Consider the following 27,868-nt stretch of genomic DNA (forward strand, 5'->3'; position numbering starts at 1 on the left):
CAAGCAGGCAGGTCGTGTTCAGACCTCACTTGTGCCATTTTTTTTTTTTTTTTTTTTTTTCTCCTGGTGTTCACTGTATTCAAATTTGTGTCTGTGTCATGGTGTAATGTCCATTTACAAGAACGTGTAAGTTAAGGGACCTTTAAAGACAGTTGAGTCTGCATAACTACTCTATTAGCTGCTAAAAGGCGGTGGCTTTCGAATTAGAATCACAAATGTTTGATGACATGGCAACGCATTAATGACAGGACGTGTGTTGTATAGGAATCTCTGATTGGTGTACCTAATTTGTACGCCTAGTGAAATATGCCTCTTAGCCCGATTTAGGTGTCAATGTGAATGTGATCACTCCCAAGGAAATGATGAAAACATAATAGTTTGTCACGTAAGCTCCAGCAAATGCGTGCAACAGTTTCACAATTTGCACAGTTTCTCTGTGCTCTGTCAGAACATATGTTTTAAATGTTTTTGATGTTGCATTCCATTTTGGGAGTTTCGACTCTGGAATCCCTTTGTTGCAACTTAGTTCATACCCGTTTATTTGTTGTTTTCATTTCTGTGAAACATTTATGTGATATCTTGGCTGCTCTTATTACTCATCACATTTACTTGAGTCAGTAATGTATTCTTACCACATGACTCATATTCTATAACCGATGTGTAGTATGACAACTGCCAAGACTACAGAAAGAGAACAAACATTTCCATGATGGGACGGACCATTCATAATGTTGGAGGGGGGTGGGGGGGGGGGGGGGGGAGGCACGAGGGAGTTTTGAACGTGGCTTGTGGAGTTGCAGTCCAACACCATTCCCATTTAACTGTGACGCTGCAGCTGTCCAACTTCTCGATATTGCATTTGTTACAGTTAAACTGTTCACCATTTCTGTTCCGCCTTTTTTCACAGTTCAGTACACATTCTTCTTGTTTTCATACTTCTTCTGTGTTCAGCTTTTGACAGGCTGTCCACTGGGCTATCTTAACACAAAACCTTCGGGGGGGGGGGGGGGGGGGGGTCGATGGGAAGTTTTTCTTTGTTAGGAAAATATGTGCATCTTAAATTTAGGAAAATGGGTAATAATTTTTTGATGATTAGAGGACATTAGAGAATACTAGCAAAAATAAATTCTGAAAAATTCCTGGTACATTGTATGGGGGTCTCGGCCAGTTTGTGAAATAATATGGTACTGATACTTCATGAAATGTTTTACATAGCCTGGCATTATGGACATGCTATTGAATAAATGTGCAGAAAGAAGAGGTTGACTGGATAGGACACTTGTCATCATCGAAGTTATCCTTTAAAAAATGAATTATGATGTATGGCAGTAAAAGAAAGCCTATCACCAATAGAACCACCAGACTTTGTATATATCTAAAACTTGAGCATTGGGGAGTCTGATTGCAGTGGCAGAGGTATCCTTCTTTTCTGTTTTAATACATTATTAACTACAGATAAAATAAGTTTATGAAAAGAATATTTAAACTTAAGTCATAAACTATTTTCATTTATAGTTATTTTTGTTTGTCATTTCATTCATTTTGAGGTAATAGTATAAAAAAAGTAAAATTGTGTTAAAAAAATAAAAATAAAAAACGTGTGTTCCGGACACAGTTTTATACATTTTCCAAACACAAGTTCTTTTTTTCCAGCTGTCGCATATGTCAAGTCGTTTCATTTATTCAGGCAAAGGCCAATGTATTGTAAAGCACTTTCACTTCCCATATCTGTGAAGCTCTTTGACTATATGTTTTATAGCCAACTGGTCCAGTATAGTTGCTCCACATTTAATTTTAATCTAAAATTCTGGAATACTTTTTGAATTTTTCCCAATTTCTATACTTGAATGAAGCATACTGAGAATGGGAACATTATTTCCTTCTTTCCCTTGATAAATAAACCAGGTTTTATGTCCATCCTTCATCACAGTAGTATCAAACAGTGGTGATTAGAACATTTTTTCTGGTGATCTCTGTCCACTGAACTCACTTGGCTTGATATGTTTACTCTTCAGTATATTGGCCTTTTGCAAATATGTGAAGAAATATCTATAATCACAATTCCTTCCCATTCAAAGGAATGGTGCCTCAAGTTTCGTGCTAAAGTATTTGGAAGTGTTATGATTCTCTGGTTGATGTCTATTCTTTCTGTCTCATAGAAATAAGTTGAACATCTGTTTGGTGTCTGCATCCAGTGATAACCAAAATTTGATGGCAAATTCATCTGCCATGTGTGGTGTTAATCTGCATGTGTCTTAAGACCCATAATCAATTATGGTGTTTTGTCCAGAGCTGTAAAGGGAGAAACAATTTTTAAATGACTCCAGACTTCGATATCACTTACCACTTAATATCAGTATCAATTCCCTTGGTGCAAAAAAAGCCACAAACTCACAAACCTGCAACATTTTGTCAACCTCAGAAACAGAAACACACCAGTTACTATTTTGAAGTTGTTTTTGAGCGTTCATCTCGGTGCACAGTTTTATGTTTCACTGTTGTATCATTTGCATACAGGCACTAAGAACTAGTTAGTAGTGCTGTGAACTTTGATGTTTCTCTTAGCAAGCAGGCCTTTGTCCTGCTGTCTGTCAGAAAACTTTTTGCTTTTGTAGTTTTTCAGCTGCATTTGTGATCTAAAATCTCTCAATCTCTCTTCTGAATTCCAGCTGTAAAAAAAGTGAAGTGATGACACTTCTTTCTTCCTCCCTGTCTTCTTCTGTTGTATTAAATGTCATTCTGTGCTGAAATATATGCTGATTTCAGTGGAGGAGTCTGTCTTGCTGCTATAAGAGTCATTGGTATAGTTTCTCTTGATTCAGCACTATCATGCTATAGAATCATCACTAATAGTTTGTACTTATCTTTCAATTTCACTACAATCAGGCTCTTGCTCGGAAATTGGCTGTAGATGTTCTAAATATTTTGGTGCTTTGTTGTCTAACAACTTAGGAGCCATTTTCAAAATCCGTTTGAAAACTTATGCACTACCAAGCACTTTACTTATAGCGAGATGTAAAATTAGCTCAGAAGCTTCACTGTACATCACTACACCGCGTCAGTCACTTCCAACACAACTCATAATTTTCAGCATTCTCAGATGACTTGGGCGTATAAATAAGCATTGCATGGTCAGAAGGACTGCCGCCATGATATAGGTGTATGGTGAGAAATAAAAGCAGGGAGTATTAATATATGTCTGTAATTTTTACAGTGAAATCTCTTTTGGAAAGAACCCAGTCACAAAATAGTTGATTTTATGAAAAAATGTACTGTCATTAGAGGCAGGCGAAAGTTTAGAATGGTCAGTCAAACCACTTCATGGTTTCTAGAGTTAGTCGTAACCTATTACTTAATGTATCTTGTTCAGTTGAATGCCACCATGGAGGTGATACTAATCAGGAATTAACTATTGATCATGGCTCATGGGAGACAAGATGTGGCTGGAGAGTTAAGAGGGGTCCTCAGGTCTTAGTCCTATCTAAAACCACAATGAAGATGAGAAGGCGTAATATACAAACATTAGTCAAAGTGGGAAATCTGGATGAAGTGAAAGATTAGATGAGGAAGAATGAACTAGATATATTAGGTATATGTAAGACAGGCTGGGAGGAAAGTGGAGATTACTACAGCTATGGGTTCAGAGTAAATTGTAGTGGTGGTGAGAGAAGAGGAAAGCATGAAATGTAAATTGTAACAAGAGGAAAATGGTCAAATAATTTTCACAATACTTACCATGTTGGCAACTGGTTAATGATGGTAAAAATACTGGTTGTTGTTTGGACTTTGTAGTAATTCACACACATTTCCCACCAACAGCTCGTGACTTAGAAGAAGTGGGGACTGTGTATGGAGAACAGTGAAGAACTGTTAAAACTGACTAAAAACAGATAATGTTGCAATCTGGGTGAATTTAATGCCATAATATGACCCTATACTTCCAATAAGACTGTAGGAAATTTTGGGTTGGGGAAAAATAAATGAGAGGTGAAAATTTGGTAGATTTCTCTTCAATCAAAATTATGGTTATTACAAACACTTTATTTAAGTTTCCTCTTAAAAGAAATAAACAATGGAAAATCCTTGATGTAATAACAACATTATTATGAAAAGGGTAGATTGCTGCTGACCATACAGAAGAAGCATTGAGTTGCAGAGAGGTGCAATGAAAAGACAACTAATGATTGAAGCTTTCAGCCAAAAGGCCTTCTTTGGAAATATGAATCACACACAAACATTCATACAAACACAAATCACACATACATAGCCACAGTGCCTTCTGCCGTCTTGAAATCTTATTTTTAAACCAATTGGAAATATTTGGAACAGATAGGTACAATAGGTGTGACACCGAAATAGGCAATTGTTATGTTAGGAATCGGAAAACGGGAGTCGTGTCATCTGGGCAACAAACCTTTGCCATTGACACACACATCGATGTTGAGTCAAGGTAGTGTCATAAACCAGCAAACAATGTGCTGTTGGTGTAAGGCATTTTACAAAAAACAGCGACAGCTATGGGCCATGTAGTGTGTGTTTCATGCTCTTTTCTCTCACACACATCATGTCCCAGTTTTGTCGGCACATGCTATCAAAGTGCGAGTACAGAATTTTGAGGAAATGGGTAATACAGTTTGAAAGGGAGGTGGAAGTGCAAAACACATGCACACATCAGAAAGTGTTGTAAGATTGGGAGAAGCCTTCAGCCAAAGTCCCAGGTGTTCTGCACACAAGCATGTACTGCAGCTTGACAAATTGGATCACAGTGTACAGCAAATATTACATAGGGAATTGCAATACCATCCATACAAAATTCAAATAGTGCAAAAATTGAATGAAGATGACCTCTCAAAGAGACTGTGCTTTTGTCGGGAAGTGTTGAAAGTTATGAACGAAAACCTAGGCCAGTGCAACAATCTGATCATGAGTGATAAGGTTAATTTTATATGTCAGGCCGTGTTAACAAGCAAAACCTTAGATACTAGTCATGTGAACACCACTTCGCTGTCAGAAAGTGGTAGTGTGGTGTGATGTATCATAGGCCCTTATTTTTTTAAGATGGTCGTGGCAGTGGTTTTACTGTGATACAGAATGTTGTGGTAATGTGTTGAGCTGTTTCCTATTGTGACAGCTTGTTGATATTCCTATAACTGCAAAAACATTTTTCCAGCAAGGGAGTGAGGAGTACATGCCACTCCTTGTGCCATTCCATTAATGTTCTGCAGAATGTCTTTCCTGGTCATCTCATTTCCAAGAATGGAGACATTTCCTAGCCTTCAAGACCTAGTGCTCTTTCAGCCTGATGTCTTCTTCCCTTGGGGTCATTTGAAATCTCATATCTTCGGGTGTGATCCATGGTACACCATCCAGGAACTGAGGGATCAAATTGGTCAGGAACTTATTGAATTTGAGTGCCAATCGTAATGTCTGACTTCTGTTGGCTTGAAATGTGGGTCACTTTAAACTGAAAACATTGTAAATTGATGTTGTATTTCTTTTATATCACTGTGATTAAATTGGTATCATTGGTGGAGGTTTATTCAAAACCGCCCATTTCACTGCCGCACCTGTTTTGCTGCTCCAGTATGATGTAACTCAGAACAGTGCTTGTTAAAAGTACTGTGTCAGTTCTCAGCCCGAGCATGGAATGATGCTGTTGAAGTGGTTTGATTCATTGGTAGTCCAGTTTAATTTCAGTTGTAATGATTTGGACTTCTTGATTTTTACTGTGCATATCACCCTTTATTTTTTGTTGAATGGTATTTTGCTATAGCATCGCAATATAATGTCGAGGCTGTCATAAGGTGTATTTCAAATTTATATCTTTGTTTGGTAACTCATTTTTTCACCCCTTAGTAGGTATTTTATCAGTTACTGAAATCAATTGATTTATTGTCTGTTCAACACTGTAAGCAGTTTTGTTGCTCATTGACTGCATCCTTTTACCTCCTTTTCAGTATTTCTAGTTTAGTTTCAAACAGAGATTCCTTGTGCTTGTGCTTTTCGTTCTCACCTGTTAACTTGCACTCCTCTACAACAGTGTTTGCTTTGTTTATTTTTTTTTTATTATTGAGTTTTATACAGGGCTTGTATACAAAGTACCAGGAAAAATAGATTTATTTTGGTTATTACTACAATGCCTAGCCCTTGAGCATTGACACATGTTTGCCAGTGGCTTTTCCATGAGTTAAAGACTCCCCGATACTTAGATTTTGGAAGGTTTTTAATGGGTACATGTGCAAGATTATTTAACAGCACTTAGTCTTGTGGTGGTGTCCTTTCCAGGGGTGATTTCAATTTTTGGAATAGGAAAAAGTCTGTTAGTCCCAAGTCGGGACTGTAAGGGGTTTGGGGAATTGTCATAATGCCTGATGCTATTTATTGTCAGGTAGTTGGTGGACCTAGGAGCAGGCGTGGCTGCGTGCATTGTATTGTGCAATTTCCAATTTTTGCCTATGACTTGACCCATTGTCTTCAGTCTTCTTAGCACTTCCAGGTAAAAAGCGCCATTCACTGTCTGTCCCTAAGGTACAAATTCTTAGTGGACCACCCCCACAGCATCGAAGAAAATGATGAGCATGGCTTTTAGTCTGGATTTGCTCATTTGCGTCATTTTTGGATGTTTCATGCTATAGTGTGTCATTTGAAACTTTGCACTTTGTTTCCGGGTCATATTCAAATATCCAAGTTTCATTTCCCGTGGCAACATTTTCCGAAAAGCTGGAGTCGTCTTCATTGCGCTGCAGAAGATCTTTGTAAGCCAACACTCACCTCTGCTTTTGGTCGCCCACCAAGGTCTTCAGGATGAGTTCAGTGCAGGTATTTTGCATTTCCAAATCCTCAGCGTTGTCCTATCTAAGCTAAATGCATCCATAACCAATCATGCACTTAATGGATGGTGTGAATTGAGCAAATTACACACAATTTAAACACTGTCACGCACATGCGCACGCACTCACACACACACACACACACACACACACACACACACACACACACAAAAGCGCGCACTACAGTCAATGCAACTTTAAAAGTAAGACATTATTTATGTTCTATAAAACATCTGGAAATGCCATTTTAACTACTTCAAGTTTATAAAGGAAATTTTTCTACATAAAGCAGTGGAAAAAAGCCTGGAATATTTACCTTCTGAGCTGTCTTACTACAGTTTCAACAGTAATTTGCCCTGAGAATGTCAACATAAATGACTAGACATTTCACATTTAAAATATTCCTTCTTGCGGAGATGCACATCAATGAATGAAATCCAGAATGAATTTTCACTCTGCAGCAGAGTGTGTGCTGATTTGAAATTTTCTGCCTGATTAAAAGTGTGCACCAGACTGGGACTTGAACCTGGGACCTTTTTCTTTCACAGACACATGCTCTACCTGTAGAACACTTACCCATGAAAGGCAATGGTCTCAGGTTCGAGTCCCTGCCTGGAACAGAGTTTTAATCTGCCAGCAAGTTTCAACGAATGACTGAAATGTTTGGTAAAGATGCTAATGTTCTTATCTAGCTCACAAAAGCAATTACGCATAATGCTTCAGAATTGAAAAATCTTTATCTTTCCACATTTTCTGGAGTTCAAAAATAATATGTACAAAGTTTGTTTAAAAAGTAACAGGAATGTTATTTCATGTGTCATCGTAGTTCGGTTCACACAATTTTTACATTGTTGGGGTGGTAAATGTGTGTGATCTATACTGTGTGAGCCATTTTGGAATTTTGGCTGTTGCCAGCTGTCAAAATGTTTTTCATATGTTTTGGTAGCCTTAGTGATTTAGTTTCTATAAAAATAGATCATATAATTTGTATGAAACTTTGTTTGATAAAAAAATTAAGTGAAGTTTTAGAACTCTTAAATATTGCTTTTGGTGAGTCTCATCAACTTGTGAAATTGTGGAAAAGTGAAAAAAGTGATTGATTGATTGAGTGTGATTTAGCAAAGAAACTGTTGTTGGTGGTCGTGGTGGTGGTGGTGGTGGTGGTGGTGGTGACATATCTATTAGTTTATTCCATGACATTTTTTCAGATGTTTTGGATATGAAACGTGTGAAAGGAAAATTGAAACTTATATTTACTATGTTTCTTGATTTCAGTGGCATTGTGCACCATAAATTCTTGCCACAAAGTTGAACAGTCAATAAGAAGTGCAACTTAAAAAATTAAGTACCATTTGTGTGAAACTATCCATAAAAAAGCCCTGATTTTTGCTGGAACAATTCATGACTTTTGCACCACAATAATTAACCTGCTCATGTGTGTTGCTTGTTCATAAATTTTTCACCAAAGCAATATTATATCGATGCCCTAGGCTCCATATTTGTAAGATATGCTCCTGTGTGACTTCTCCATCCCCAAGAAGTAAAGAAGTCTTAAAGGAATATCGTTTTACAAGCATAGGTGAGATTTTCTTTTTTTTTTAAAAAAAAAAAAAACATTGAGAGAACTACAATATCTCTCCAAAAGAGTTTCAGGTATTGGAGAAAGTGTTGACATAAGTGTATAATATCTAATGGGAATCATTTGGTAGTGGACAATGTTAATGTAGAAGAATAAATAAAAATTCTTTCCAAAATACAAAAATTACCATTTTTTTAACATAATGAAATCCACAATGCTGTGTAGTCCCATTGTTGTTAAGTTTTTTGATCCTAAAAACTTGTGTCACTACAGTTCAAATAATAGTTTTTATAAGAGAAGTTGCATTAGTAACTGCTTCTTGCAGTTTGGTATTCCCTGCTATCGCTTGGGATTCATTTGGAGTACATCAAAATCTTCTTTATACTTTCCATCTTAGCTTGTGATAGCAATTTAAAATTTTGCATACCTTGCATATTTTATGTTCACAAAACTGTTCATAGTGCGCACTTGATCTTCATGAGCTGTAGGGTAATAAGACAATTTGCACATTGAAATAGTTTAAATTATAGCAATTATATTTCACTAATCTAAAAAGGTAAATAACGTTTAAATTCGTGCATGGTCCAACATAGATTAAACATAAAGATAGGCTTGAATTACTACATGCCTTCAGAATTCTTGGACTTCACAAGGTTGCCATTCACTCAGACAGGACGAGTCTTCTTAAATTTATTGTCATTTCCCCAGGCTCATCAACTTAAGTATTGATGAAACATCTCCCTTCATTTTAAACACTACATTGTGGCACACAAAAATTGTGGGTGGGGGGCATTAAAATGCTAGAGATAGGTTAAAATGATACAATAAACAGCCCTAATTTAGTCTGTTCAGTGGATGCCACTATCTAGTATTGCCCCAGTTTGGAAATATCGTAGATCCGGAGCTGATGCACAGAGCACTTTCAGTGAACTCCACGTGACCCATGTTTACATTTAGTGATTTCGCTGTTTCCTCTTCGTTTACTGCTCTCACTTCAAATAAGGACAAACAGATTTCTGTGATTGGAAGCTATCAAGTGAATTAAATGATTAAATACATTCACATAATTATGGAAGACTAAAATATGTCATTAGTTTCAGATTTTATTTTAGTTCCACCTTTCTGATGGTCAAGCGTTAATCGCCTTCAAAACAATGAAGTTATTTTTGTCGGTTTGCTAAAGAAATTTTGCTTTTAGTGATCTTGTCCACTGAGGCAGTCAATTTATTTGAAACGAAATGTTTAATTCCACACTACTGCTAGTTTCGAGTGTTCGCTGCATTTGAAGTTCACTTTTTCATTTTCTAAAACCACAATGAAAACCTTAATATCAGGTAGAGGCCTATTTCATTGGGGATTTGTTCATATGAATGTGCACTTTAACCAGAATTATGCATTTTAGTATGGTTCATGAAATTTTAATGACCTTGGAATATCCTCTGATATCGTGTTTCCTTTATGACATATGCAGTGTACATGTTGAAGCACATGAAATATCTTTCCAAAATTTATTTTATGTTCCTGTACCTGAAGGGACTTGATCACTGACAAGAGTATTAAGGTGGTTGGTGAAAATATTCAGAAAAGGAACTGTCAGGGATGGGTTACAGCAGAAATATTTTCTGGCTGCACACAGAATCTGTTAAAATAATTTTTCATGGTGATATTAAATAAGTTTAGTCATTAACTTAAAGCTTGGTTTGAACAATTGAATTGATTTGCTAGGAGGTGGTATGCCATCACTTTTCTCTGAATTGCATTACAGTTTTATTTTGTTGTAGATAAAGAAGATAATCTCAGGACTTACGCCATTTCTCCAACACTTACCCATAAAGTCACGAATTTACACTTATGACTGTCTAGATGTGTTTGGCTTTCTCTTAGATTACTGGCTTCAGTGTGACACCTCTAGCACAATTGTAATTTTTAATATGGAATATTATACACCATCTTTATAGTCATGTGAGTGAGTGAGTGAGTGAGAGAGAGAGAGAGAGAGAGAGAGAGAGAGAGAGAGAGAGAGAGACTTATATATAAAAAGGGTAAAGGTGAACAGTGTGTGCACATGCCAATTAGCAATATTGATTTTCTGCATAGAAAAGGAATAACTTCATATGTTTCATATATTTTGCATTTAACAGTATTTCATTCTGCAGGTTGCACTGGCATGTGAATTGCGTAAACCCCTGTTACTGCATGAAAGGGATGCTCATAAAGATTTAATCAAAATATTGGAAAAGTATAAGGAAAATCTGCCTTCTGTTGTTATACACTGTTTTTCTGGAACTTTCGAAGAAGCAGAAAGCTATATCAAAATGGGAATATACCTGGGAATAACAGGTAATGTAACCTTACTTTTTTCCACAAAAATAATGAAAGAGATTTTTGTTTTCATTGCAGTATAAACTGTTCATTGTGTTGCCTCATGATAGAAATATTACTTCCTCATTTTGTATTTTATTGAGTTGATAATCAGTAAAAATTGCTTTTTGAATTTTTGGAACTGGAGCTATTTATTCAAGAAAGACGGTCTTTCACTGTTTGTTGAACAAATGACTACCGGAATTTAGGAAAGTTTGTGAGTGAACCAAATAATTCAGAATTTTGGTAATGAGAGTTTCAAAGTAATAGACATTATGACATGCAACCAGTGTACTAGTTTGTAAATAGTGACAGTCTCATTAGGGACACATTGACAGATTGAAAACAAAGTTTAACAGGATGGGAGATTAATACTTAGGAGTTAGTCGACATATTGACAAATACACTCTGCGAGGAACTGTGCAGTTCATGGTGGATGGTTCTTTCTTCCAATATTATTCACTCACTGTCATTTTATTCATGTATGTTTGTGCAACTATGCTAATCTCTGTCATTTTATTCTCACTATTCATATGCAAGTAGTATAATAGAGGTAGTAGAAATGTAGCATTTTCTGCCTTGAGTACTGGTTCTCTAGCCCATAGCATAGAGCAGTGGTTCCCAACTGCAGGATAATTACCCCCTAGGTGAGTGGAGAATAAAAAGCATTTGATTAAGAAATGGACAGAGAGAATGGCAGAGGAAGTGGAGAGAGAGAGAGAGAGAGAGAGAGAGAGAGAGAGAGAGAGAGAGAGAGAGGGGGGGGGGGGGGGGTGATATGGACTAATAGAATTGAAATACATCATTTACAATACTGGTACTCAACTAGTATACTAGTATTTAAATAGTGTTCTGCAGATACAGTGTTTAGCTCATGCCACTATGCAGCAGCAGCAGCAGCCCCGTCTTACAGAACTAAATGATAAACAGCACTATTTGAAATTTGTGTATAGTTGGCAATGGCTATTGCATACTGAAACTGGCCACTTGGCATGGTTCGTACAGTGGTTTCACTGAATTGTTCTCTCACTTGTCATTCTTTTGTCAGTCATTTGTTCGCCAGCTGAACAACCAAATTAACATAATATATTTTCGTACTGAATGCATCTCTCATTCTGCAGCGTGTGTGCCGTTTTAGAACTTCCAGTTAGACAGCTCAGTTGTTAAGAGCATTGCTTGCAAAGTGCAAGATCTACATTCCAATTCCAATTTGGCACACAGTTTTAATCTGCTGGCAATTTTTGTTGTTGTGGTCTTCAGTCCAAAGTCTGGTTTGATGCAGCTCTCCATGCCACCCTATCCTGTGCAAGCTTCTTCATCTCGGAGTAACTACTTCAACCTGCATCCTTCTGAATATGTTTATTGTATTCATCTCTTGGTCTTCCCCTACTCTTTTTAACCCCCACACTTCCCTCTAGTACTAAATTGGTGATCTCTCGATGCCTCAGAGTGTGTCCTACCAACTGATCCCTTCTTTTAGTCAGGTTGTACCACAAGTTTCTGTTCTCCCCAATTCTATTCAGTACCTCCTCATTAGTTACATAATCTACACATCTAACCTTCAGTGTTCTTCTATACCACTACATTTCAATAGCTTCTCTTCTCTTCTCGTCTTGTCTAAAATGTTCATCATCCATGTTTCACTTCCATATGAGGCTACACCCCATACAAATACTTTCAGAAACGATTTCCTGACGCTTAACTCTACACTCAATGTTAACACATTTCTCTTCTTCAGAAATGCTTCTCTTGTCATTGCCAGTCTACATTTTATATCCTCCCTACTTTGACCATCATAAGTTGTTTTGATTCCCAAATAGCAAAACTCATCTACTACTTTAAGTGTTTCATTTCCTAATGTAATTCCCTAAGCATCATGTGATAATTTGACTACATTACATTGTCCTCATTTTGCTTTTGTTGATGTTCATCTTATATCCTCTTTTCAAGGCACTGTCCATTCCGTTAATCAGCTCTTCCAAGTTCCTTGCTGTCTCTGACAGAATTACAATGTCATCAGCCAAACTCAAAATTTTTAGTAATTTGCAGCCATGACCTATTAAACTGATAGTGTGGTAATTTTCACACCTGTCAGCACCTGCTTTCTTTGGAATTGGAATTACTATATTCCTCTTGAAGTCGGCGAGTACTTTATCTGTCTTTTACATCTTGCTCACCAGATGGAAGTTTGGCCATGGCTGGCTCTCCCAAGGCTACCAGTAGCTCCAATGGAATGTTGTATACTCCCAGGGCCTTGGCTCGACTTAAGTTTTGTAGTGTTCATATTTTAAAACTGGCATACCTTAGGAAAATTATATGTTTAGCTTTCACTTGTAGGAAAATACATAGGGTGTTTAAAAAGTTTTGCACAGTCATCTATATTTTTTTTATTTTTGGCAAGAGGAGAATGAAATTTTTTATGAACAAATTTGGAACATTTAGCTGTGCATTGAGTCTTCTCAGTGTAGCCTCCATCAGCTGTGACACATCTGGCCCAACATTCTTTCCATGATGTGAATGCACGTTAATAAAATCCTGGGGATTGTCTTTTACACCATCACTCGACACAGGAAATAAGGTCTTTCCCACTATCAAATGTTTTACCACACAGTTGGGCTTTCAGACGACCAAAGAGGTAAAAATCAGACGGAGCCAAGTCCTGACTGTAGGGAGGATGAGGAACACTTTTCCAACCTGTAGCTGTGGCCTGTGGGTCCTGTTGGCATGCAAGGCTTGTCCAGTGACAAACAGTAATGGTCCCTGTTAATTGTAGAGTCAGGTTCCAAAAAGTCAATGACAATGAAAATGACACCTCACTGATCCCAGAAGACGGAGGCCATCACCTTTCGTCCTGCTTTTCGCGAAAGTCTTGGTTTCTTCTTCTGAGGGGAACCCAGATAACACCACTCCATGGATTGGGTTTTGCTCTCAGGTTCGGACAAAAACAACCATGTTTCATTCTGGGTAATGATGCTGTCGAAACACTGTTTCCACTCTTCAGTAAAGTTCTTAATGAGACCCTCGAACACATTCTTCCTCATTATTTTCATTTCTCTTGTCAATAATATAGGCACCTAGATTTTTCTGTACCCTAGTGACTGTACTACTGATACTACACTACCCAATGACAAACAAGTCATTTCAGCAAGCTGTCGTGTCATCACACATCGGTCATTTTAATAATTTGATCAATGGTCTCCTCATTCACATGACTCACTAGTGTCGATGGTCTACCGCATCATGGATTGTCCAGTAAAGAGAAATCACCTTCTTTAAACCTCAGCAACCACCGCTGGATAAACAGGGAGCTCCCCTGCAGGTCCGGGGGTTAGAATAGGCCCGAGGTATTCCTGCCTGTCATAAGAGGTGACTAAAAGGAGTCTCACATGTTTCGGCCTTTATGTGATGGTCCCTTGTAGGGTCTGACCTCCAATTTTCAAAATTTTCCCGAAGAGTGAGCCACTTGTGGAAGGGTGCCTTACATGGTGCATCGCGTCCCTCATGCATTGAGATCTTTAGCCCACTTTCTTGTTGTTGCATTGCAATCCTGCCCATTCTCCATCTCTTGGGCAAGGACACCATCCTGGGTGCATTTTCCACCATGCCTATGCACTGTCACTATCTGTGCTGACGATGAGCATGGACATGGACTTCTTTGCACCTCATATCCAGCATGGTAGCCAGTCCGTTTTGGTGGGGCCACCATGTACCCTGCTGGTTCTAGCCCCCTGACAACACAGGGATTGCTCTGCAGATGCCTGTGCCATCAACTCCTCACATATGTCAAAGAGTAGATGCCCATTACCCTGGGGCATCGGGACGCCCAGCAGTGGCCATCTCTTGCTGGTGGTCCGCTGCCAGCAGTTTCTAAGCGGGCAAAGGCTAACTTCAGTGCCAAGAAATATGACCCCAAGTCATTCCCTTCCCTGGCCATACCATGGGAGGAATGCCAGGCTAAGGATGGCAGTGGAGCCTATTCGCCCAGTACCTTGTATGTACGAGAGTTGATGGGGAATCTTTCATGTCCATGAAGCCTTAGTTTTTTGTGGAGCATTTGGAGGACAAGTTTGGGGAGGTGCAGGGCTTGTCCAAAATGCACTCTGGGTCAGTTTTGATAAAAACAGCATCCTCTGCCCAGTCACTGGCATTACTCACTTGTGGCAAGTTGGGGGATGTTTCTGTTACCATCACACCTCATAAGAGCTTAAATATGGTCCAGGGTATTATATTCCACAGGGACCTTCTTTTGCAGTGTGACGACGAGCTGCGCAAGTCTATAGTGTTCATTTCGTCCGGCACGTCCATCGGGGTCTGAGGGATAACCAGGTTGCCACCAGTGCCTTCATCTTGGCCTTCAAGGGTGACACACTACCTCAGAAGGTCAAGGTGAGGGTCTACTGCTGTGATGTCAAACCATATATCCCTCTCCCGATGCTGTGCTTTAAGTGCTGGAAGTTCGGCCATATGTCTTCCTGCTGTACTTCCAACCACACCTTTCGAGATTGTGGATGTCCGTCACATCCCAATACTCCATGTGCCCCGCCTCCCATCTGTGTCAACTGCGGAGAGCATCATTCACCTTGCTCGCCAGACTGCAGGATTTTACAGAAAGAGAGGAAACACATGGACTAGAAGAGCCTGGACTGACTGACCTATACTGAGGTTAAGAGGAAATTTGAGTGCCTACATCCTGTGGCTATGACCTCTTCATATGCAACTGTTTCTGTAGCAAGAACAGTTTTCTACATCTACATTTACGTTTATACTCTGCAAGTCACCCAATGGTGTGTGGCGGAGGGCACTTAACGTGCCACTGTCCTTACCTCCCTTTTCTGTTCCAGTCGCGTATGGTTCGCTGGAAGAACGACTGCCAGAAAGGCTCCGTGCCCACTTGAATCCCTCTTATTTTACATTCGTGATCTCCTCGGGAGGTATAAGTAGGGGGAAGCAATATATTCGATACCTCATCCAGAAATGCACCCTCTCGAAACCTGGACTGCAAGCTACACCGCGATGCAGAGCGCCTCTCTTGCAGAGTCTGCCACTTGAGTTTGCTAAACATCTCCGTAATGCTATCACACTTACCAAATAACCTGTCTCGTCTTTGGATCTTCTCTATCTCCTCCGTCAACCTGACCTGGTACGGATCCCACAATGATGAGCAATACTCAAGTATAGGTTGAACGAGTGTTTTGTAAGCCACCTCCTGTGTTGATGGACTACATTTTCTAAGGACTCTCCCAATGAATCTCAAACTTGCGCCTGCCTTACCAACAATTAATTTTATATGATCATTCCACTTCAAATCGTTCCGTACGCATACTCCCAGATATTTTACAGAAGTGACTGCTACCAGTGTTTGCTCCGCTATCATATAATCATACATTAAAGGATCCTTCTTTCTATGTATTCGCAATACATTTGATTTGTCTATGTTAAGGGTCAGTTGCCACTCCCTGCACCAAGTGCCTATCCACTGCAGATCTTCGTGCATTTCGCCGCATGGAACTTCCGACAGTGTCTGCTATGTCTTTTATGTATATTGTGAAAAGCAATGGTCCCACAACAGTCTCCTGTGGCACGCCAGAGGTTACTTTAATGTCTGTAGACATCTCTCCATTGATAACAACATGCTGTGTTCTGTTCGCTAAAAACTCTTCAATCCAGCCACATAGCTGGTCTGATATTGCGTAGGCTCTTACTTTGTTTATCAGGCGACACTGTGGAACTGTATTGAACGCCTTCCGGAAGTCAAGGAAAATGGCATCTACCTGGGAGCCTGTATCTAATATTTTCTGGGTCTCATGAACAAATAAAGCGAGTTGGGTCTCACACGATCGCTGTTTCCGGAATCCATGTTGATTCCTACAGAGTAGAGTGGGTTTCCAGGAATGACATGATACGCAAGAGAAAAACATTCTAAAATTCTACAACAGATTGATGTCAGAGATATAGGTCTATAGTTTTGCACATCTGCTCGATGACCCTTAAAGACTGGGACTACCTGTGCTCTTTTCAAATAATTTGGTACCTTCCGTTACTCTATAGACTTGCGGTACACGACTGTTAGAAGGGGGGCAAGTTCTGTCGCGTACTCTGTGTAGAATCGAATTGGTAGCCCGTCAGGTCCATTGGACTTTCCTCTGTTGAGTGATTTCAGTTAATTTTCTATTCCTTGGACACTTATTTCGATGTCAGCAATTTTTTCGTTTGTGCGAGGATTTAGAGAAAGAACTGCAGTTCGGTCTTCCTCTTGTCACCCCATCAGTTCCTCGAGTCACCCCATCAGTTCCTCGAGTTCCTGTCGCCTCTACAAGGGAACCTCCCCATCGCACCCCTCTCAGGTTTAGTTATAAATTGGCACAGTGGATAGGCTTGACAAACTCAACACAGATCACTCGAGAAAACAGGAAGAAGTTGTATGGAACTATGAAAAAAATGAGCAAAATATACAAACTGAGTAGTCCATGCACAAGATAGGCAACATCAAGGATAGTGTGAGGTCAGGAGTGCCGTGGTCCTGTGCTTAGCGTGAGCAGATGCGGAACGAGTGGTCCTTGGTTCAAGTTTTCCCTCGAGGGAAAAGTTTAATTTTTTTTATTTTCAGACAATTATTTTGCAGAGCTGTACAGGTACACAGAGAAATATTGTTTACGTGATCGTGTGACAATTATCAAAGTTCAGGCACTCACTCATAATAAACTTAGCTCTCCAAAATTCCAGGACATGTTCATATTTGCTTGACGGTCTACACACGGAAAAATTTGAAAACATTAAAAACATATGTTTTGACGGAGCAGAGAGGAAACTTTGCAACTGTGAAACTGTTGCATTCCTTTGTTGCATTCATTTGTTGCAGTTTATGTGACAAACTCTTATGTTTTCATCACTTTTTTAGAGTGATTATCACATCCACAAGAAAACCTAAATCGGGCAAGGTAGAAGAATCTTTTTACCCATTCGCCAAGCTTACAAGTTAGGTGGGTCGACAAGACATCCCTGTCATGTGATGCACATGCCGTCACCAGTGTCATATGGAATACATCAGACGTGTTTTCCTGTGGAGGAATCGGTTGACTATGACCTTGCGATCAAATGTATTCGGTTCCCATTGGAGAGGCACATCCTTTTGTCTACTAATCGCATGGTTTTGCGGTGCAGTTGCAAAACACAGACACTAAACATATTACAGTGAACAGAGATGTCAATGAATGAACGGACAGACCATAACTGTGCGAAAAGAAAGAAAGAAAATTTTTCACTCTAGGGAAGGCTTGAACTAAGGGCCTTTCATCCCGCAGCTGCTCACGCTAACCACTGGACCACGGCACTCCTGAGATCACACTATCCTTGATGTCTATCTTGCGCATGGACTACTCAGTTTGTATATTTTGCTTATTTTTTTCATAGTTCCACACAACTTCTCCCTGTTTTCTTGATTGATCTGTGTTCAGTTTTTCAAGGCCTATCCACTGTGCCAACTTATAACTAAATCTGAGGGGGGTGTGATGGGGAGGTTCCCTTGTCAGAACAGGGAGACCACACCTGCCCCCTTGATGGTGGGGAGCACTTCCCTCCCTGCCGCTCCCGCACCGCACCATCTACTTTGGAAGCAACACCGCTTCCCCACCCCCACCCCCCAACCATTGGAGATTTCAGTCGCTACTTCTGAGCCAGAGAAGCGCAAGGCTTCTTCGGCTCTTCTCGCTAGGAAGGGGTCCCTTGGGTCACTCCCTTCCCAGGTTTCTGCTAGTGGGAAAGATAACACCTGCCAGTGCCTGAAGACCCCAAAAGCAGGTGGTCGTAGGGCTTCACGCTCATCCTCAGCCCCGGAGACTGATTCAGTGAAGTCCTCCCAGCCAGGGAAACCCAAGGAACAGTGCAAGAAATCGGGGGGGAAAAATACTCCCAAGAACAAGGAACTTGAGATGGCACCTACACTACCACTACCTACAAGCTCTGTGTCTGATGATTGGGGGGGGGGGGGGGGGGGGAGAGATTCTGGCATCTGCTGAGGACCTGGGTCTCGCTGGACCCTCAGACTCAATGGATACAGACTGCTCAGGCAAAAAGTCCGTGGCAGCAGGCGACTCTGAGGCTTAAACTGCATCATTGAATGTTCCATGCCTTTCCAGTCGCATGATGATGTCATCCTCCAGTGGAATTGTGGTGGTTTTTTTCCACTGCTTGGCTGAGTTACGGCAACTGTTAAGCTTTACACCTGCTTTCGGCATCTCCCTACAGGAAACCTGGTTCCCGGCAATGCAATGTGGAGTTTGCGTTTACGTCATAAACTCAGTCTGTAGTGAAACTGTCCCCTTCAAATCCCTCTTGAAGCTGTGGCTATCAGAATACGGACAAAGCAGGAAATAACTGTCTGCAATGTATATCTTCCTCCAGATGGTGCAGTACCCTTGAATGTATTAGCTGCACTAATTGACCAATTCCCAAACCTTTCGTACTTTTGGGAGATTTTAATGCCCATAACCCCGTGTGGGGTGGCACCATGCTTACTGGCCGAGGCAGAGATGTCAAAAATTTACTGTCACAACTCGACCTCTGCCTCTTAAATACTGGGCCCGCCACACATTTCAGTGTGGCTTTGGGTAGTTACTTGGCCATTAAGTTATCAATTTGCAGCCCAGGACTTCTCCCATCTATCCACTGGAGAGCACATGATGACCTGTGTGTGTACGCCAGCTTATAAAATGACTGAAACAGTGTTGGGACAGGTAAGTGTCGACCGTTGGGTGCCATGTGTCACGCTCCCAAATCTGGACAAAGATCAGATGCCTTTTTGGGTACCAGACCCCAACAGGTGTCCTTAGCATTACCATCAATGGTGTGCTATGTACCGCTGCTGATGCAATTGCCGAGCACTTTGCTGAGCACTATGCTCAATCTTCTATTGGAGAACTACCTCCAGCCTTTCACACCTTCAAACGGCGGATGGAAAGGAAAGTCCTCTCATTCACTACACACCACAGTGAACCCTATAAAACCCCATTTACAGAGTGTGAGCACCACAGTGCGTTTGCACATTGTGTCGACACAGCTCCTGGGCCAGATCGGATCCACAGTCAGATGATTAAACATCTTTCATCTGATTACAAGCGCCATCTCCTCGTCATCTTCAACCAGATCCTGTGTGACGGTCTTTCCGTCACAGTGGTGGGAGAGCACCATCGTTCTGGTGCTCATACCCAGTAAAAACCCACTTGATGTGGATAGCTATCGGCCCATCAGCCTCATGAACGTAGTTAGTAAGCTACTGGAACATATGGTGTGTTGGTGGTTGGGTTGGGTCGTGGAGTCTTTTGGCATACTGGCTCCATCTCAGGGCGGCTTCCACCAGGGACACTCTACAACTGATAATCTTGGGTCCCATGAGTCTGTCATCTGAACAGCCTTTTCCAGACACCAACACCTTTTTGCTGTTCCTTTTTTTTTTTACACACAAAGCTTATGACACCACCTGGCAACATCATATCCTTGCCACATATATACATGTGGGGTCTCTGAGGGCTGCTCCCAGTTTTTATCCACAATTTCCTGTAGCTCGGTACTTTCCGCTTCCAAGTTGGTGCCTCCCATATTTCCCCCATATCCAGGAGAATTAGGTCCCACAGGTCTCTGTATTGAGTGTATCACTATTTTTAGTGACCATTAACAGTCTAGCAGCAGCTGTAGGCCTGTCCATCTCACCCTCTCTGTATGCCGAAGACTTCTATATTTCTTACTGCTCCACCAGTACTGGTGCTGTTGAGCGGCACCCACAGGGAGCCATCCTCAGGGCTCAGTCGTGGACTTCTGCCCACGGCTTCCAGTTTTCGACCCCTAAGTCATGTGTCATGCACTTCTGTCAGCGTCGTACAGTTCGTCCGGAACCAGAACTTTACCTTCGTGATGATCCACTCACTGCAGCGGAGACGTATTGATTCGTAGGATTGGTTTTTGGTGACCTATTGACTTGGCTACCTCACCTTCGTTAGCTTAAACGGAAGTGCTTGCAGCACCTCAGTACCCTGTGCTGCCTGAGCAACACCAACTGGGATGCAGAGCACTCTATCTGCTGCAGCTCTATGAAGCCCTTGTTCAATCCCACCTTAACTGTGGGAGTCTGGTTTATGGTTTGATGGCGCCCTCAGTATTGCGTGTAATCTACCCAGTCCACCACTGTGGCGTTTGCCTAGGAGCGGAAGCTTTTAGAATGAGTCCAGTGCCCTGGTGGAGGCCAAAGTTTCACCATTGCAGATCTGACATGCACAACTGCTCTCCAGTTACATTGCACACATTTGTAGTTCTCCTGAGCATCGGAATTACCTTCTCCGTTTTCCAGCCGTGGCAGTTCATCTCCTGCATCGGTAGCCCAGGCCCAGGTCAGGGCTAACGATTGCAGTTTGTGTGTGATCCCTTCTGTCTGAACTGGAGTCCTTCCCTTTACCACCTCCCATCCAGGTCCGTCCACATACACCTCCATGGTGTACACCTAGGCTGCAGATTCGTCTGGACCTTTTGCATGACCCTGAGGACTCAGTTGCTCCTGTTGCTCTCCACTGTCATTTCCTCTCGATTCTTGATGTGTTCAGGGGCTCTGAAATGGTTTTCACTGATGGCTCCATGGTTGATGGTCGTGTTGGCTTCGCCTACGTCCACAGAGACCATTTTGAACAGTATACCTTGCCCGGTGGTTGCAGTGTGTTCACTGCAGAGCTGGTGGCCACCTCCCATGCACTTCAGTATATCCGTTCATGCCCCAGGGATTCACTTCTGTGTACTGACTCCTTGAGCAGCCTACAACCTTTCGGTCAGTGCTACCCTCGCCATCCTTTGGCAGCATCCATCCAGGAGTCCATCTATGCTCTGGACCAGTCCCATCATTCAGTGGTGTTTGTGTGGAACCCAGGACATGTCACTATCCCAGGCAATGAACTTGCCGACAAGCTGGCCAAACAGGCTACACGGGAGTTGCTTCTGGAGATGGGCATCTCTGAACCTGACCTGTGTTCTGATTTACGCTATAGGGTTTTTTGGGTTTGGGAGATGGAATGACATAACAGTACACACAACAAATTGCATGTCATTAAGGAGACTACGAATGTGTGGAAGACTTCCATGCAGGTCTCTCACAGGGAATCAGTTGTCCTCTGCTGGCTCCGCATTGGCCACGCTTGGGCAACCCACAGTTACCGCCTGCACCGTGCAGACCCGCCTGAGTGTCGGTGCAGCGTCCAGGTGACAGTGGCCCATATTCTGGTGCATTGTCCCACTTTGACTGCGCACCAATAAAATCTTGGGTTACTGGACTTGTTGCCGCTAATTTTACGTAGTTTTACATGTTATTCATGAAGGAGGGTTTTACTATTTGATCTAAGGTTTAGCGCATGTCCTTTGTGCCTCTGTGTCCTCCACCCTAGTGCTTCTAGGGTGGAGGTTTTAATGTGTTGCAGAGTGGCTGGCTTCTCCTGTTTCATTCTCATGGTGAGCCAGCCATGGTAATCTGCTCTGTTGTTTTAATCTCTTCATCCCATTTCTTGTGTTTCTGTGGTTTTCTTGTCCCCTTTTATCCATTTACACGTTTGTTACCCTTCATCGTTCTTGTGATTTTTCCTTTCATTTCGTTTTGAGTTGTCCGTCTTGTTTGTTTTATTCTCACTCATGTGGCATTGTTTTATTCAGAACAAGGGACTGATGACCTCATAGTTTGATCCTTTACCCCTCTTTTAATCCAACCATAAACAGGGAGCAACTTCCTGTGAATCGATGTGATAGAGTCATCGCCGGTCTTGAAGCGGAATTCCACCACTGACTGTTGTCGCAACCTGACGTACTTCATGCTCCATTATAGTTCACCTGTAAATAAAAGAAAATACTTTTATACACCAACTTATAGCTAAATGTTCCAAGTATGTTCACAAAATATTTCATTCTCCTGCAAAAAATAAAAAAATTAGAGACGGCTGTGCAAAACTTTTTGAATGCCCTTTGTACAGTGAATATTTTAAGAGACAAGATAAAGTTGCCAGATTTCCTAACAAATGGGAATTTTATGAATGTAAAAATAAAGCGGAGCGTATCTCAATTTTGCCAGAATTTATAATTCTCATCAATGGAAGTGAGGAAGTGGCTCATTTTTAGACTACTGTTGTCCTTAGTTGGAAAATTGATGAATAAATATCTGAGTTCTAGGACTGCTTACTGTAAATGGCGAAATGTTCTGAGATACTGGAATTCCAGTCAAAGTGAAGACAACCTACTGGAAATATATTTTGATGTAATGGAACTTTCAATGTTGTGGAGAACAGTTTCTGGCAAGAATTCATTATTATCAGAAAAAAGTTTGAGAATACTGTTTCCATTCACCACAGCTTGTAGGAGTGAAAGGGGACCTCTCATTGGAGTGCATTGGCCAAGACAAAACTTACGTAAAGTGTCAGAAAAAAGTGATACCAACTTCTTCATTAGCTCAACATTTTTTTTTATTTAATAAAGGACATATGAGTTTGTTAGTTTCCACAGTAGTTATGTTTTATAATTTTAAAAATAGCAGGTTTAGTTTGTTCTCCCCCTCAATGTGCTTCATAACAACAACATTGCCTATAGTCAGACGTTTCCCATTATGTTTCCTGAGCTTCTTTATTACAATCTATCACACTTTCCATAAAAGCCTCGTGTCAGGGTTACTCAACAAAGACTTCAAACACTAGAGTACATAACTTACATTATCTGGTTGTTAGCCTTTGGTGGTCTCGTATCACATCAGTGGTTTAGTTCACACTACTGTTAAGTGGTTGCATTGATGTTCGCTAAATAACTTACACTAAACTGCAGCATGTAGCTTTCAATCTTAATCACATTTGTGGTAACACACCTTTATTTTTGTGATAATCAGCTTTCTAACACTTGTGAGTTTCAATAATTACAGCAAATACATAAGCTACACTCATCAACAAACCATATCACATATCATAGGTAGCAGATTAGAACATGGTTATACCGATAAGGTGCGTGTAAATTCTTCTTCCGCACACTAGTTGCATAATGTTCATTTAACATGTGATATTGCCAGGCTAATTATGTTACTGTCAATGGTTTGAATAGTAATGTAAAATTTCACTATTTGACAGCACTTAGCTAACAAAGCCATTGCAAATTTTGATTTGTTGCAATTGTGAGTTATTAATAGAATGTCACAAAGATGTTGATAAAATGAATTTGAACTACAGGCTGACTGAAGCACCGTCCTGTGCAACTAATTATAGAAGTATGTATGAATAATAATTAAAATTTGTCATTATATTCAGGCTTACAGTAGGAAAAAGAACAAAATTAGGTGACATGAAATTATAAGATTGATTATGGGTTGGATATCTGGAAAATTGACAAAATTGTAGAACTATGTTGTTAATGTTATGTATACTTCTTCTGGGGTTCACAAATACTGCCAAAAATGGCTAAATTTGTTTGGTCTGATAAACAGCAAACTATTAAGTTTTCCCAGTGAAAGTGGGCATTTTTGAAATCGGAAAAATCAGGGGTATAGAAATATAGTACTGAATTGTGCAAATAATCTTTGGTTAAGAGTGGAACATTGTAGAATACAATAATTTTATTTATGAATAAAATTGTAAATAGTAAATTTTTGGAAAAAGTAAGATATTGACTAAGAGGAGGAGGATGAGAGCTCTAAACTGAGGAAATAAAACTTCAGTCACACCTCACTGCAAATTATTTCCATGCAATTTAATACGCTATCATTATTAGTGACAGAAACTATATCTTGAACAATTAGTTTTGGTGAAACAAGACCTGAAAATGAAATTATGTATTTTGGGTAATTACCTTATATGTTCTTTGCAAAACATGAAAAATTAAAGAAAAATCACGTTACTGTCAGGGTTGGTACTGAAACAAGTTGATGTTCCGTCTTACTTGTTTACAAGTTGTGTTCTAGAATTGGTCACCTTAGTATTTTGTAAGTAGCTTTTTTACAGTTGCACCAAACCATCTCAGAACTTTCTCAAAAAATTTCGACCTTCTATTCACTTTCCCCTTCTCTTCTCATTTGTTGGATTCATTCCATTTCGTGTTGAATCGTAATATTATGAGTAAGTATTTAAATTACAAAAAAGAAAATAGATTGCTATTCATCATATAGAGATGAAGTAGAGTTGCAGATAGTCAGAGGCCCAACAACAACAAAAAAAAAGCTATTCATTTGAGCTTTTGACCAAAAGACCTCCTCCTGGCAAAGAAAACCCACACACATTCACACAAGTGCAACTGTCACACATGACCTCAACTGTCACACATGGCCACCATCTCTGGCTGCTGAGACTGGACTAGTCAGCAACCAGAAACTGTGTGTGTGTGTGTGTGTGTGTGTGTGTGTGTGTGTGTGTGTGTGTGTGTGTTTTCTGCTTCAGGAGGAGGCCCTTTGGCTAAAAGCTCAGATGTAGAGCTGTCTTTTTGTTGTGCTTGTCTGCAACCCAGTGTCTCTTCTATGTATTGAGTAGTAATCTATCCTTTTCACAATGTTGTTATTTCATCCTGGATTTTCCATTGTTTTATGTAAATTACAAGCTGTGCAAGTTACCAATAACTTTATAATTAGATGTGTTTGCAACCACTTTTGTGTACCACTGACAAGGGAATGGTCCAATAAGACTATGTGGAAAATGACCTTGAAAGTTTTTACACAGGAATAATACAACGAAAGAAATGCACTGTTAGAATTTTAGCTGTTAAGAGGCAATGAAAGTATTAAAAAAATAGCTGGAAATTGCCAAATTTGTAGTGTGCCAGGCATCTGTAGAAGTGTACATCCCTACTGGTACTGTAGCAACCGTGCATGTGCAACTAAATGCACACTCACTCATGCACACACACACACACACACACACACACACACACACACACACACACACACACACACATATGCACATCCTCAGGAGAAATAGGTGATTTCGGCTGGAAACCATGTTCTTCATATTTCATCATTGCTAAGTTGAGAACATTAATAGGATTCCACATTACTGTGAAACAGGAAGAAAAAGGTACTATTAGCAGGCACACCTTACAAAAGCACAATAAATATTAATTCAGCTTTATCTGTATTTTCAATACAATTCATAACCAGAACAGCAGTTAGCATGAGAGACATAAAAGTAGGTACCTTAGGTGTTGCAAAACAACTCAAATCACTTAAGAAAGGCAAGTCTTCAGGTCCAGATGGTATACCAATCAGGTTCCTTTCAGAGTATGCAGAGACAATAGTGCCTGTCTTAGCAATCATATACAACTGCTTCTTGACAAAAGGTCTGCTCCTAAAGACTGGAAAGTAGCACAGGTCACACCAATATTCAAGAAAGGAAATAGGAGTAACCCACTTAATTACAGACTTATATCACTGACCTCAATTTCCAGTAGGATTCTGGAGCATATACTGTACTCCAACATTATGAATCACCTTGATTAAAATGACTTATTAATACATAACCAACACGGATTCAGAAAATATTGTTCTTGTGCTAAACAGCTAGCTCTTTATTCCCATGAAGTAATGAGGGCTGTCGAAAAGGGATCTCAGATCGATTCCATAGTTCTAGATTTCCAGAAAGCTTTTGACTATTTGGTAAATTACAGCATCTTTGTTTTATATATATATATTTCCCACGTGGAATGTTTCCCTCTATTATATTCATATTATTAATCAAATTGCATGCATATGTAGTATCGTCTCAGTTGTATGACTGGATTCGTGATTTCTTCTCAGAGAGATCACAGTTCGTAGTGACAGACGGTAAATCATTTAGTAGAACAGCAGTGATATCTGGCGTTCCACAAGGTAGTGTCGTAGGCCCTCTGATGTTCCTGATTTACATAAATGATCTAGATGGTAAATCACTGAGTAGAACAGAAGAGATATCTGGCGTTCTGCAAGGTAGTGTCGTAGGCTCTATGCTGTTCCTGACTTACATAAATGATCTAGGTGATGACACTGTAATTTACCATCTAGTAAAATCGTCAGACGATCAATTCCAATTACAAAATGATCTAGAGAGAATTTCTGTATGGTGTGAAAAGTTGCAATTGGTACTAAACAAATAAGTGCTAGGTCATCCACATGAGTGCTAAAAGAAATCCAATAAATTTTGGGTTTACGATAAATCACACAAATCTAAGGGCTGTCAATTGAACTAAGTGTGTAGGAATTACAATTATGAGCAACTTAAATTGGAAAGACTACATAGATAATATTGTGGGGAAGGCGAAACAGGCTGTGCTTTGTTGACAGAACACTTAGAAGATGCGACAAACCACTAAAGAGACAGCCTACATTACACTTGTCTGTCCTTTGCTGGAATATTGCTGCATGCGATCCTTACCAGGCAGGATTGACGGAGGACATAAAAAAAGTGCAAAGAAGGGCAGCTCGATTTGTGTTATCGTGCAATAGGGGTGAGAGTGTCACTGATATGATATGCAAGTTGAGGTGGCAGTCACTGAAACAAAGGTGGTTTTCTTTGTGGCAAGATCTATTTACAAAATTTCAGTCACCAACTTTCTCTTCCGAATGAGAAAATATTTTGTTGATGCCCACCTACGTAGGGAGAAATGATCATCATAATAAAATAAGAGAAATCAGAGCTTGAACGGAAAGATTTAGGTGTTCCTTTTTTCCACGCACCATTTGAGAGCGGAATGGTAGAGAAGTAGTATGAAAATGGTTCGATGAACCCTCTGCCAGGCACTTAAGTGTGAATTGCAAAGTAACCATGTAGATGTAGATATAGATTACTTACCAATACTGCAAAAAGCAACTGATAATTTATAATAGATGTTGCTTGAGTGACTAATTCAAGAGAATAGTAATGGTGTACTGTAGTGTCAGAGAAACTGTCAACGAACGGTAACCTGAAAAGTCCTTTACAAATTATGATCGGGTTGTGTTGTGTTTCCTGTTTACAAATGTTACGTGTGTGTGTGTGTGTGTGTGTGTGTGTGTGTGTGTGTGTGTGTGTGTGGGCGCGCGCGCGCGCAGCGCGCGCGCGCGCGCGCTTAACATTTGTAAACAGGAAACACAACACAACCCGAT

General features: G+C 40.3%; 1 protein-coding gene across 1 annotated transcript in view; it reads left to right on the forward strand.

Annotated features, from left to right (window-relative positions):
• The window catches only part of LOC126363708 (3'-5' ssDNA/RNA exonuclease TatD), a 56,609-nt gene that overhangs the window by 19,080 nt on the left and 9,661 nt on the right, over positions 1 to 27,868 (forward strand). The window contains exon 4 of the mRNA XM_050007986.1: positions 10,566 to 10,749. Within this exon, the coding sequence (XP_049863943.1) occupies positions 10,566 to 10,749 (184 nt within the window). The remainder of the gene's footprint in view (positions 1 to 10,565; positions 10,750 to 27,868) is intronic.

The sequence above is a fragment of the Schistocerca gregaria genome, chromosome 1 (assembly GCF_023897955.1).
Source record: "Schistocerca gregaria isolate iqSchGreg1 chromosome 1, iqSchGreg1.2, whole genome shotgun sequence".
Taxonomy (NCBI): Eukaryota; Metazoa; Arthropoda; class Insecta; order Orthoptera; family Acrididae; genus Schistocerca; species Schistocerca gregaria.